The 11867-nt window shown below is 36.5% G+C and overlaps 1 protein-coding gene across 1 annotated transcript; it reads right to left on the minus strand.

Annotated features, from left to right (window-relative positions):
* Positions 1-9347: 9347 nt before the first annotated feature.
* Positions 9348-11867, minus strand: LOC108198730 (auxin efflux carrier component 5). The gene is made up of 5 exons (XM_017366506.2): positions 10957-11867; positions 10607-10692; positions 10358-10515; positions 9682-9758; positions 9348-9591 (listed from the first exon to the last, which is right to left on the minus strand). The coding sequence occupies exons 1-5, from the start codon at positions 11613-11615 to the stop codon at positions 9519-9521; spliced, it is 1053 nt and encodes a 350-aa protein (XP_017221995.1). The 5' UTR covers positions 11616-11867; the 3' UTR covers positions 9348-9518.

The raw sequence follows: 11867 nt of genomic DNA on the forward strand, positions 1-11867 counted from the left end.
ATGCGTCACGAACACCACAAGACTTCACACACCAATTATTCACCTTATTCTAGTGGTTTATTTAACCGTGCAATGGTTGAGATCCCTAAAGATTTATGCACTAGTACCCATGTAGCGAGCGTTGGGTCAACAATCCCAAACCACGAAGGGCTTTAGGTTGTTAGGCACAAAGTCCCCTCAGACTTAATTACTCGAGTACTAATGAGCTCAACCTAGCTAATTCTACCACTTATTTTTTTTTAGTGAATTTATTTACTACTATTTTTTTTCTTTTTTTTTTTTTGAAAGATATATCTACTCCTCAGTTCCCCCAAACTTAAGATTTACAGACCTAAGCTGAAGGGTGTTCAATTCAATCCTAGAATTCATGGAATTTCGTCTAAATCCTATCTCAAGAACATATGTGAATTACAATTTCCAACACAAGCAATTTCCAAGTACTAACCTAGCATTGCAATTGAAACTACTAATCAAGAACTACGCACATAGCTCATCATAGGCAATTAACTTGGCTTAACTTCATAATTCATGCAAATGCTCGTGATACTACTACGACAATTACCACTAAACATGAAAAATAAAAAAAAATAAAATAAATAAAAAATATGAGAAAAACAGAAAAACATGAGAAATAAAAAAAAACGTGGAACTACATGAACTAACTAACACATGCAATAATAACATAATATATGCTCTTCCTTAGATTACCACCCCCAAACTTAAAATTTTCAATGTCCCCATTGAAAGTGATAAAAAGGCTAGAGCAAACACGTACCTAATCGGAGTCCTCCCCCTCCTCTGCCGGAGGTGACTCCGGTGGAGGATATTGCTTAGGTTTAAGAAATGGGGTATCCACTTTCTCAAACAAAATCTCGCCACCACAAATAAAATCAAGAGCATCAAATATTGTCTTTGTCCTGCAGAAAGTCTTCAAACAAACGTTAGTAAACTTAATTGTCACTTCAAGAAGTAACCATTGATCGACATTTATACTTTCAGAGAACTTTGTGATAAAACAACGAAAAAATTCACATCCATTAAAGGACCGAACTCCTTCGACTTTCACACAAGGTGGAGGCTCGGGTGGTGGTTTTTCAGAACTCTTCACTTTCACAGGAGTCATAAGAACTTCTTGGCCTTTCATGTCACTGAATAAAGAGATGAAATTGCTATCCTCTTTTTCCAAGAGTTGAAGTGTAAGAGCCTTTTGGACTGGATAACCCACCAGATTTTGTGTAAGATCATCTTGGACAATCATCATGTCAGCTTGAAAACATGTACTCTCAAGTATAGGGGTAGAGGTTGGATTGAAAGCCAAATTTTCAATATCAGAACATGGAGCAACCTTGATTGAGCTAATCCCCTTCAGGAAATGTAATTCAAGCACACCTGGTGTAGGAGAAACTACGATCAACTCGATATTGCTTTTTTCACGCACCTCATCATCGCCCACACGGTCCACAACAACAACTTCATCGATTTTGCCGTCAGCGACACGATCTTCCTCTTTATTAATAGGCACATCATCATCCCAGGTCGAAAAACTATCACAATCTCCATCATTTGCAAGAATGGTAGCATTTATGTCATCTTCAACTTGGGTGGCTATAAGTGGAGAAGAATCAGGTTGTTCGACAGTAAAAGAACTAGCTAACCGCTCAAGTCGAGCCTCCATCATCAGTTGTGTAGCTTTGAGTTCCTTAAGCGTCTTGTTTATGTTTACCAACATATCATATACCTCATTTGTTTGATCAGAAAGCACTTCTACAGTGGGTTGAGGAACCTGTAGCTCTTGTACTTGAGGATATTGATACTGTTGAGATTGTGGTTGCTCATATTGAGGCTGATAATACTGTTGCTCAAACTGATCATATTGTTGCATTGGAGGTTCTTCATAACATTGTTGCTGAAATTTTTGTTCTTGAAATTGATGTTGACCATGATATGGGAAATCACCAAAATTGTTGTCCATGTAAGAGAAATCTGGTTGATCCATCCATTCTTGATCACAAGAATTAGAATACTGATTGTACTCATATCCTTCTTGATAATTATATCCATGTCCCGACTGAGTATTCTGAGAGTTGAAGTAGTTATAAGAGCATTCATAACTATAGTGACCCTGAACACCACAAACTTGACATAAGCTGTATGTTGTAGGGGCAACTTGTGACATCTCATCGACACTCATCGGATACAAGGTCGGCTCTGTAGCTTTCGACGAATATGCCTCAACTATGGAAGATAGAAGTGCAAAGGTATCGACTTCTTCCATTGTAACCCTGTAACAACACAAACACAGCCAAGAACGCAGTATAAGTGTGTATAAATACCACTTATCAGGCTCAACAACTTCCTCATTTTTCAACTCTTCCTTAATGACAAGGTCTTCTTCTATCAGAGGTTCTGTCTGTGCCTTTCTAAAGATAGGGGTCTTGGTGTTCTTCAGAATCTTAGGTACATTTGTTCCTTCAGGGGCATTCTCAGTTCCCGCTGAAACAAATATACCTACATTTTCTTTTTGCTTCTTTCTTTTAGAACTTTCTAAAGAACTATAGTCAAGGCCAATAGCAACTTTCTTATCGACCCTTTGACTATCCAAGATCTCTTTCTGTAGAAAAGCAGAATTCTGATAGGCCTTAAGCTTAGTTTCTAGGTCAGCTACTTGGGACCTAAGGGATTCCTCAATTTCTTCATTACACTTTTCCTTATTCTCTAGATATTCAATTCTTTCTTTAAGGTTAGTGTTCAGGAGTTTCTCTAAAGCTAACTCGTCTATCCGTTCTTCAAGTTTAGCTATCTTTAGAGAGAGACTACATTTATCTGATTCTGAAGCTAATAAACTAGTGTGCAAGTTATACATCTCTTGACCTAGTTCATTTATAGTCTTTTTATAATCAGCAGTAGTCATGTCATCAACAGGAAATTTCAGGAGATACCTGAGATGGAGATTCCTCGATTGTGTCAGCCATTAATGCAAATGCATAGTTGCTTTGAACAGGTTCATCATCCGAATCCGTGTCATCCCAGCTTTTTCCCTCAGCAATGTATGCCCTTCCTTTATGCTTGGCAACCATTGCTTCCAACTTAGCTTTCAGCTTTTCATTCTCTTTCTTCAGATCCTCATAAGAATTCTTCTTGTCATATGAGTTGCTTCTTTCTTTGACAGGAGCCGCTTTGGGTTTCCTGCACTCTGTTGCAAAGTGCCCTAAGTCATTGCAGTTGTAGCATCTGACTTTGCTTTTGTCGTACAGATTGGTTTTGTAACTGCCAGTGCTTCTAGACCCTGATCCTGAGTATCCTCCTTTGTTTTGAAACTTGTTCCCTGAAGCTTTCTTGTACCGGGGGTTCTTCCTGAACTTGATGTGCTTAAACCTTGCAGCCATATAAGCCATAGACTTATCCTCCAGCTGCTCCAGCTCTTCCTGTGTATAAAACTCATTTTCCGATTCCACAGAGGCTTCATTAATCTCAGCTTCTACAATTTCAGACTTGGTAGAAGGATAATCAGTTTTGACAGAAGAACAATCACTCTGTGCAACAGTGCGATCATTAATGCCATATTCAACTAGTTGCTGATAACCAAAGTACGGTTCATCAGCAATAAGTGCAGTAGTCTTTTGTAAGGCCATACTCTTGGCTTCAGATGATCCACCACCATATATAATCTTCCTTTGTTCGATTTCCATCTCAAAAGTCTTCAGCTTTCCAAACAGTCTTTCCAGAGTCATGGTCCTGAAGTCGCTTCTTTCCCGGATGGTCTCAGTCTTCACAACCAAATGGGGTGGCATCACAAACGAGAACTTTCTATGGATCTCTTTCTGTGGATAAGTCTTTCCATGCAGGGTGAGTTCATTTAACAGCAACATGAACCTTTCGTAGATTTGAGAAATGTTCTCTCCAGGTATTGCCTGAAATGCTTCATATCTGGCAATTAACATATCGTATCTGTTTTCCCTGACTTCTTCAGATCCCTCCATCAATGCCTCGATAGCATCCCACATCTGCTTTGATGTTTTCAGACTCAGAATAAGATGTGTCGTAGTCTTGGTCATTGATTCAACAATTATGAGTTGCAGATTATGGTCATGTGCAATATATTCCTTGTCAGTCTCAGTGCATTCACTTTTCTCTTTGGGAACAGACTTTTGTGGAATGCGAACACCACTTTCAACAGATTCAGGAATAATCTTCATTGGCACAAACGGGCCATTCTCCAGAATCCCAATGTACATAGGATTAGCAACTCTAATGTACAGCAACATTTTCATTTTCCAGTTGTTGTAGTCATCCTTGTCGAATGGAGGTACCTTGATTCCTAACTTGTGTGTCGACATTGTTATCAGATAAAATTATGATTGTACGGACAGCTAGCTTCTCAGATTGGTAACGGATCTCAGATCTGTATATCGATCAGCATCGCTCTGATACCAATTGTTAGGTCCAATCAGACATAGAAGGGGGGGGGGTTGAATACGTCTATACCAAATTCTTCGATTAATTCAATTGCGGAATATTACTGTTTAAGTCCAGTTAAATCAATCGTAAATAAACAACTCCAGCAAGTCGGGGAATATTCTTATATTAAAAATAATCCTCGGATGCTACAAACTCCAACACGAATGTCGGCTGCAGAGACTACAAAGCACTCCAATACAAACTCTCGACTAAAATGATATTCTAACTTTGCTCTCGAGAATGTGTATGGTGTGTGCACTTTACAAAGTGTGTAGTTGTTCTCAAATGAAAACACAAAGCTCTATTTATAGACTTTGGGGGACAAACTCAGCTTGTGCTTGCTCTTGGCGCAAGGAAGCTTTCAACCAATCAGAACAAAGCTTCCTCGTTCCTTGTATTGGCTTCCTTGCTCCAATCTAACTTGCTCCATCCTAACTTGCTCCAATCCTTCCTTGTTCCTCCTTCAACTTGCGCCAAAACAATTCAGGTGAATTGTTTAATTGATTTAAATGGCGCAAGGAAGAAATTGGAAACAGTTTCCTTCCTCGTTCCATTCAAAACAATTCAAAGAATTGTTATTATACAAATTGGCGCAAGGAACAATTCTTTCCTTGTTCCATTCTTGGCGCAAGGAAAAGAATTGTTTCCTTGTTCCATTTTGGCGCAAGGAGAAATGGCTGGCTGATGAATTTGGAGCAAGGAAGAATTATAATAAATAATTCTTTCCTTGTTCCACTCTTGGCGCAAGGAGGAATTATAAACAATAATTTCTTCCTTGTTCCATTCTTGGCGCAAGGAAATGAATTATAGTTATAACTTCCTTCCTTGTTCCATTTCTTCCTTGTTCTAACAAGGAACATGCTAGCACACTTACATATATACATATATGTTTCACATATATACATATAAGTGTTTACTAGTTAATTTGGAGGTCGCTTTGCCTTGACTTGATTAAGTTATCCTTGATTGAATCCTTCGAATTCAATTCACACGTACTGACGTCCTGTGCACTGGTCTGGTTCACGAACGACTAATACAGAATTTATTCTCTGTCTTCTTTTCTTGACAACGTACTTAATCAGTCTCACCAGACTTGAGTATTGCTTCAGTGATTCTGATTATGAATAATCAGAGAGGGTGTACTTGAATCCTTCAGAATTGAGAGTCTTGATCTTTGGACAACCTTGACACCAGAAACCACTTAGATTTTATTCTTCACCGAGGCTTGAACATCTTAATGAACTTCTATCAGTGATTTGCTGTACGTCTCAGATATCTTGATTGCCTTCAACTTCTTGGGTCGTATCTTCAACTCTGTAGATTCCTGTACGATACTTAGTTATTGTTTCCTGTTCTTAATCTACTGTTGAGTTATCGACATTACATTACATATTACATTATGCTTTACAGTTTAATCCTATCGCAGAAATCAAATATGGTACATGGATGTAAAAATAGCCGGGGAAGTTGTTGTATGTGAAAGCTGTGCAATGGGAAAACATCATAGATATCCATTTAAAAAATATAGCAGATCATGAAGGGCAAAAGATACTTTGGAACTAATTGGTATATACTTCCGTGGTCAAATGCAAACTCCATCCCTTAATAAAATAAGTATTTTCTTATCTTTGTTGATGATTTTTCTAGGATGACATGGGTTTATTTCTTGAAGGAAAAATCAGAAACTGTTTTTATATTCAAAATATTTAAAACTTTTGTGGAAAAGCAAAGTGGTAAATCAGTCAAAGTGCTCAGAAGTGATACATGCAGAGAATACACTTCAACTAAATTTCAAGAATTTTAGCGAAGATGAAGGTATCTGAAAGCAACTAACAACATGTTATAGCCCTCAACCAAATGGCGTTGCTGAGTGAAAAAATCTCACCATTGTAGAGATTGCAAGGTTGATGATTCATGAGAAAAATAACAAAGTCCAGGAGCTACCTTTTGTAATATAGAAACATCAGAATAATGGTCCTCTATCAGGCGATGAAATAAATGGAGAAACTTCTTATCAATCTCTTGAAATTACTCCACCCTAGTCTCCAAATAATCAAGTTCAACATCATCAAGCCCGCGAACTCAAGAAAGTACTCCACCAAGAAAGTTTTGAAGGCTACATGATGTGTATGAGAAATGTAACTTTGTCTCTATTGAACCTGAAATGTTCGAAGTAGAAAAGCATGAAGTTTGGTGGAAGGCAATGGAAGAAGAGATCAAAATGATCGAGAGCTACATTCAGATGGAACTATAAGAAAACATAAATCTAGGATCGTGGCAAAAGGATATTCATAAAAACCTAAGTTGATTTTTATGAAACATTTGCTCCGGTGGCTAGGCTTGAAACAGTCAGAGTGGCAATTGCTTTGGTAGCTGAAAACAAGTGGCCTCTTTACCAACTCGATGTGAAGTCAGCTTTTTTGAAAGGGGCACTCCCTGAAGAAATATATGTGGAGCAACTGCAAGGATTTGTTATTAAGAGGGAGGAATATAAATTGTACAAATTAATAAAGGCTTTTTATGGGCTCAATCCGGCTCCAAAGGCCTGGTAAACTGAAATACGTTAGTACTTCATGAACACTGGATTCATAAAAGTAAGAGTGAGCCAACTTTGTACCCGAAGATGAAAAGACGGAAGTTTTAGTGCCTGTTTGTTAAGCAGAAGCCGGAGCTGCTTCTGGCTTCTATTTTTCTTGACCCGTTTGTGTAAATAAGTAGAAGCACTTTTAAGAAGCTGAGAATGCTAACTTCTCTCTCAAAGCTCCTGCTTCTTTTCCAAACACTTTATTAACTTATTTACTTCTCACTTTTACTCCACTTCTTCCATTTAAGTAAGAAGTCACTTTTTTTAAGTTAACCTAAACGGCCCCTTAATTTTCTCTCTTTATGTTGATGATTTGGTGATAACAGGAAGTTACAATCAAATGATCCAAAATTTTAAAGATGAAATGTTAAAGACTTATGAGATGAATGATCTTGGTCTACTACATTATTTCTTTAGAATAAAGCCTCATTACGGAGATGATAGCATTTTCATATTACAAAAGAAATACACTTAAGACATGCTAAAGAAATTAAAAATGTCTGGTGAAAAATTAGTAAGTTTTCCATTACAAGTGAATGAAAAATTCAAGCAGGATGATGGTGCATAAAAAGTTAATGCCTCTACGTATCGGAGTTTGATTGGGAGTCTTTTATATTTAACATCTACACAGCCCGATATAATATTCGCATCAAGCTTATTGTCCAGGTTTATGCGAAACCCAAGTCAGATTCATTTTGGAACAGTCAAGCGAGTTTTACGTTATCTTCAAGGAACTATTGATTATGACATTTTTTACAAGCCTGTAAAGGATCCGAATTTTTGGATTATTTGGTTTTACAGATAGTGACCGGGCAGGATCGATCGACGATTGAAGAAGATCATTAGGCTATGTCTTCTCCTTTGGATCAGATGTTTATTCATGGGTCTCGAAGAAACAAAAGTATATTGCACTCTCATCAGCAGAAGCAGAGTATGTATCTACGTCAAAGGTTGTTGCTTAAGCAATATGGTTAAGAAAAATTCTTGATGATATTGGACAAACAAGAACACAACACAATTATTTATTGTGACAACAAGTCCACCATAGACATTGCTCAAAATCCAGTTAGTCATGACACAACGAAACACATTGCAACCAAATACCATTTCATTAGAGATGCAGTTGAAGACAGAGTGGTGAAACTGGAGTTTAGTCCCACCAATGACCACAAGTGGCAGATATTTATTTTACGGGTTAAATATCAAAGTGGTCACTGAAGTGGAGATCATATATCATTTCGCTCACTGATCTTAACGGGATATCATTTCGATCATTAAAGTCATAATAAATATCAACCAAGTACCTTTAAATTTCAGTTCAATGAGTAAAAATATTATTTATAAAGTTTGACACATTGCTCTTTAATACTACCACAACCAAGTAAAAGGTTATGACTTCTAGTATTTATGATAATATATTTATATTTTATAAAGTTTATTTACTATTTATTTTTTATTATATAAATATTTTCTTTATTTTATTAAAAATAAATATTAGATAAAATTGATAAAATCTAAATATATTGTCATAAATACTACAGGTCGTAATCTTTTACTTGGTTGTGATAGTATTCAAAAATAATGTATCAAACTTTATATATAATTTTTTTTACTTCTTAAACTGAAATTTGGAGATACCTAATTGATATTTATTATGACTTTAATGATGGAAATGATACCCTGTTAAGATTAGTGAGCGAAGTAATACATGACTTCCACTTCAGTGACCACTTTGATATTTAACTCTTTATTTTACTAAAGCGCTTCCTAAGAACAAGTTTTATTTTCTTCGTCATCAACCAGAAGTTAGCAGAAAATACATTAAGGGGGAGTGATGAAGTTAATGTATTTCCCAAAATTTGTAAAATAATATATTTCAAGAAATTTAAGAGTCAGTCCAGGATTTAAAAATACCAGATACATGTGAATTATGTCAGGTGCAGTGAATGAGTTAAAATGGATTTGATAAGTTGTAGTCATATTAGTATAAATTGATGTCTTGCGATCTCTTTTTAATATGCATGAATTATGTCAGGTGAAGTGAATGAGTTAAAATGGATTTGATAAGTTGTAGTCATATTAGTATAAATTGATGTCTTGCGATCTCTTTTTAATATGAATATAAGAAAAAGTAATATCAATATTTTCTTTTCATCTTGTCTGAAATTTATGGAGCAGAGCTCTGCAGTTAGAGACGGATTTAAACTGGGGCCACACTTGCCTCCAGTAGATTTTCTAGTTTTTTTCCATTACTTATAATTTATATGAGTGAAAGCCTTCCTCCTTCCCCCACGGATGGAGCATCTAAACAAAACAAACTCAGTAGAAATATAATTCAAGAAATGATGACATAATAGCGTAAAGTTTTTGTTGAAACTAAAGTATATGAGTATGCAAATAAAGAAAAGCCCTAAACACTCGTCCTCTCCCTTTGCTCTGAATATGAGTTGGAGAAAGTGGGCTATGGCTTGAGGTTTCAGTGTAAAAAAGCCAAAATTGCGTAATATCCGATCAACAGAGGAAGTGACACTAGCATTCCAAATATGACCCTGCCAAATGAAGAAAACCAATTATTTTGATACACTGTGCATAAATCACACAGAATTCCATGTGTAATTATTTAATCAAGCTTCACTTACGCAGTGCTAAGTACATCGGCGTGCAACCCATATTCTTTGGCGTAGATGAAAGAAGTGATGGACTGGGGCAATGCAGCCTGCGCCGAACCACGAGAAGTATATTAGCGGAGAAGTACGTTCAGTGGGTACACGGAGACCAATAAAAAATATAAAAAAAATACTCTTTCCGTTTTTTAATATATGACGTTTTACTTTTTGGCACATATTTTTAAGTGATTTGATCGGGTAGTTAAAAATATTATTTTTGAATTTTATTTCTGAAATAAATATATAATCAAAATTTTAATTCACAAAAAAAATCAATTAAAAATAATAATTTTTACTTGCAGGTCAACCCACCTAAAATTAGGTGTCCAAGTCAAAAGTGACATATAAAGAAAACAGAGGGAGTAATAAAATGTAATATAAAAACGGGTAAATAGTTAGACTCATTTATATTTAATAATAAATTTAAGATAATGGAGAAAATTAGTAGATAATAATATTTATATTATTATATAATGAAGATAGTGGAAAAACAATAGGTTCAGTGTTAGTGTTTCATATTATTAAATATTATTTTTGAAATGTATAAAAATGATGGAGAATAAAAAAAAATGAAACGAATACGACAGAGCGAGTAATTATTTTATTATTTATCATTATTATATGTATCTTTGCATCTGTTGGTAGTCACCTGAATGATTGCGACACGTAAGACATCTCCATGCAAACCTACAGCAAGGCAAGCAATAGCCATGGCAGCGGGACCCGCAACAAACTTCAGAACCATTCCCAAGCCCGTAAGACTGGACCCACATGCTACAACTTTCTTTTGCCTCGCCATAAACAGTCCTGCATCCACATCATCAAACCATTTACAACGTAAGAATATATGCTTTTTTTCTAACAAAAAAATAATAATAAGGAAAATAGATATATATACCCATGCTGAACATAGCAGTGCCGGTTCCAGCTCTGGACATGATCAATATAGAGCCTTCCAAGATGCTCGGCATCTCCAAATGCCACCTGCATGTATAATCGATTAATGGTGACTTATATTATTAAAACATGTACTACTTCTATCCCATCAGATTATTTGCGTCGGAGATAGAGGGCTCGACATGCATTTTAACACTTCTGATAAGTATAATTTCATAATTTATTTTTTAAATTTTTTCTCAATAAAAATCTAAACAGTGAATAGTCTTAAAATGCTATATTACGTTCTACGATGTAAATCTGGTGGGACAGAGAGAGGTGTTGGTTGCATGAATAAATTAATGAACCTACCTGTTAGCCACACATGCCCAAGTGATCCCAACAATACAAGCATAAGAATTAGGGTTCATCGCAAGTTTCATCCACACCTTGAGCATCACATAACAAAATGACGGATCAGCCACCCCAATCTCATCATCTCCTTCCAGATCCTTCTCCCTAACCTCCATCTCCTGATCACTCTCCATGCACCCGATCCGAGTCCGTCGAAACTCGAGAACGAATAACAACAGCGTGAGCCATATAATGGCCTGGACCACGGACAGCTGAACCACTAAATCAACCGCAGACGGACCGTACATCGCTTGTAACAAAGGCACGCCGACAACGAGAGAATTCGTTAGAGTCGACAAGGAGAAGCTTGTTATAGCCCAGCCGTAGCTCCCTTTGGAACTAAACCTCACCCAAGCCGCCAAAACTCCTACAATGATGACTTTCGAGATGGCATCAGCACCGATGAGCACGAAATTCCATGCGAACGGATCAACGTTAGCCGTGAACTCGAACGTGAAAAGGGGGAGAGTAATGTAACAGACGAGCAAGTTGATGGCATCGCACTGCTCGTTGGTGAAAATATGCCACCATTTAACGGAGCCGTAACCTAAAATTAGGGCTACGTATAATGGTGTGGTAGCTACAATAACTTTGTATATATCTTCTATTCCTATCATCTTAGTGACTACTAGCTTAATTGGTTTATAAAAATATGTGTATTTGTATGATGAAGGGAGCTGGAAGAATGTGTTTGAGCAGAGATAAAAGTACACTTATGATTCAACAGGAGACGAACGTATTTATATACATGTTGAAGGAATAGACAAGTAGTAGAGTTTGGACTTGCGAGAGATATAAAAAGTGATGAGAAATGACAAGTTGAGGGACTAGTAGTGTCAGGCTTTAAGCTTTATTTGGAGCAACTGCAT

This window comes from Daucus carota, chromosome 8 (genome assembly GCF_001625215.2).
Source record: "Daucus carota subsp. sativus chromosome 8, DH1 v3.0, whole genome shotgun sequence".
Classification (NCBI taxonomy): domain Eukaryota; kingdom Viridiplantae; phylum Streptophyta; class Magnoliopsida; order Apiales; family Apiaceae; genus Daucus; species Daucus carota.

What these genes read in the sequence shown, in the direction of transcription:
- LOC108198730 (XM_017366506.2), bottom strand. Translation starts at nt 11,615, where the DNA reads ATGATAGGAATAGAAGATATATACAAAGTTATTGTAGCTACCACACCA. An exon ending in CACTGCTATGTTCAGCATGG is followed by an intron (nt 10,516 to 10,606) that starts GTATATATATCT and finishes ATGTGGATGCAG; the next exon opens with GACTGTTTATGGCGAGGCAA. An exon ending in TACGTGTCGCAATCATTCAG is followed by an intron (nt 9,759 to 10,357) that starts GTGACTACCAAC and finishes GGTTCGGCGCAG; the next exon opens with GCTGCATTGCCCCAGTCCAT.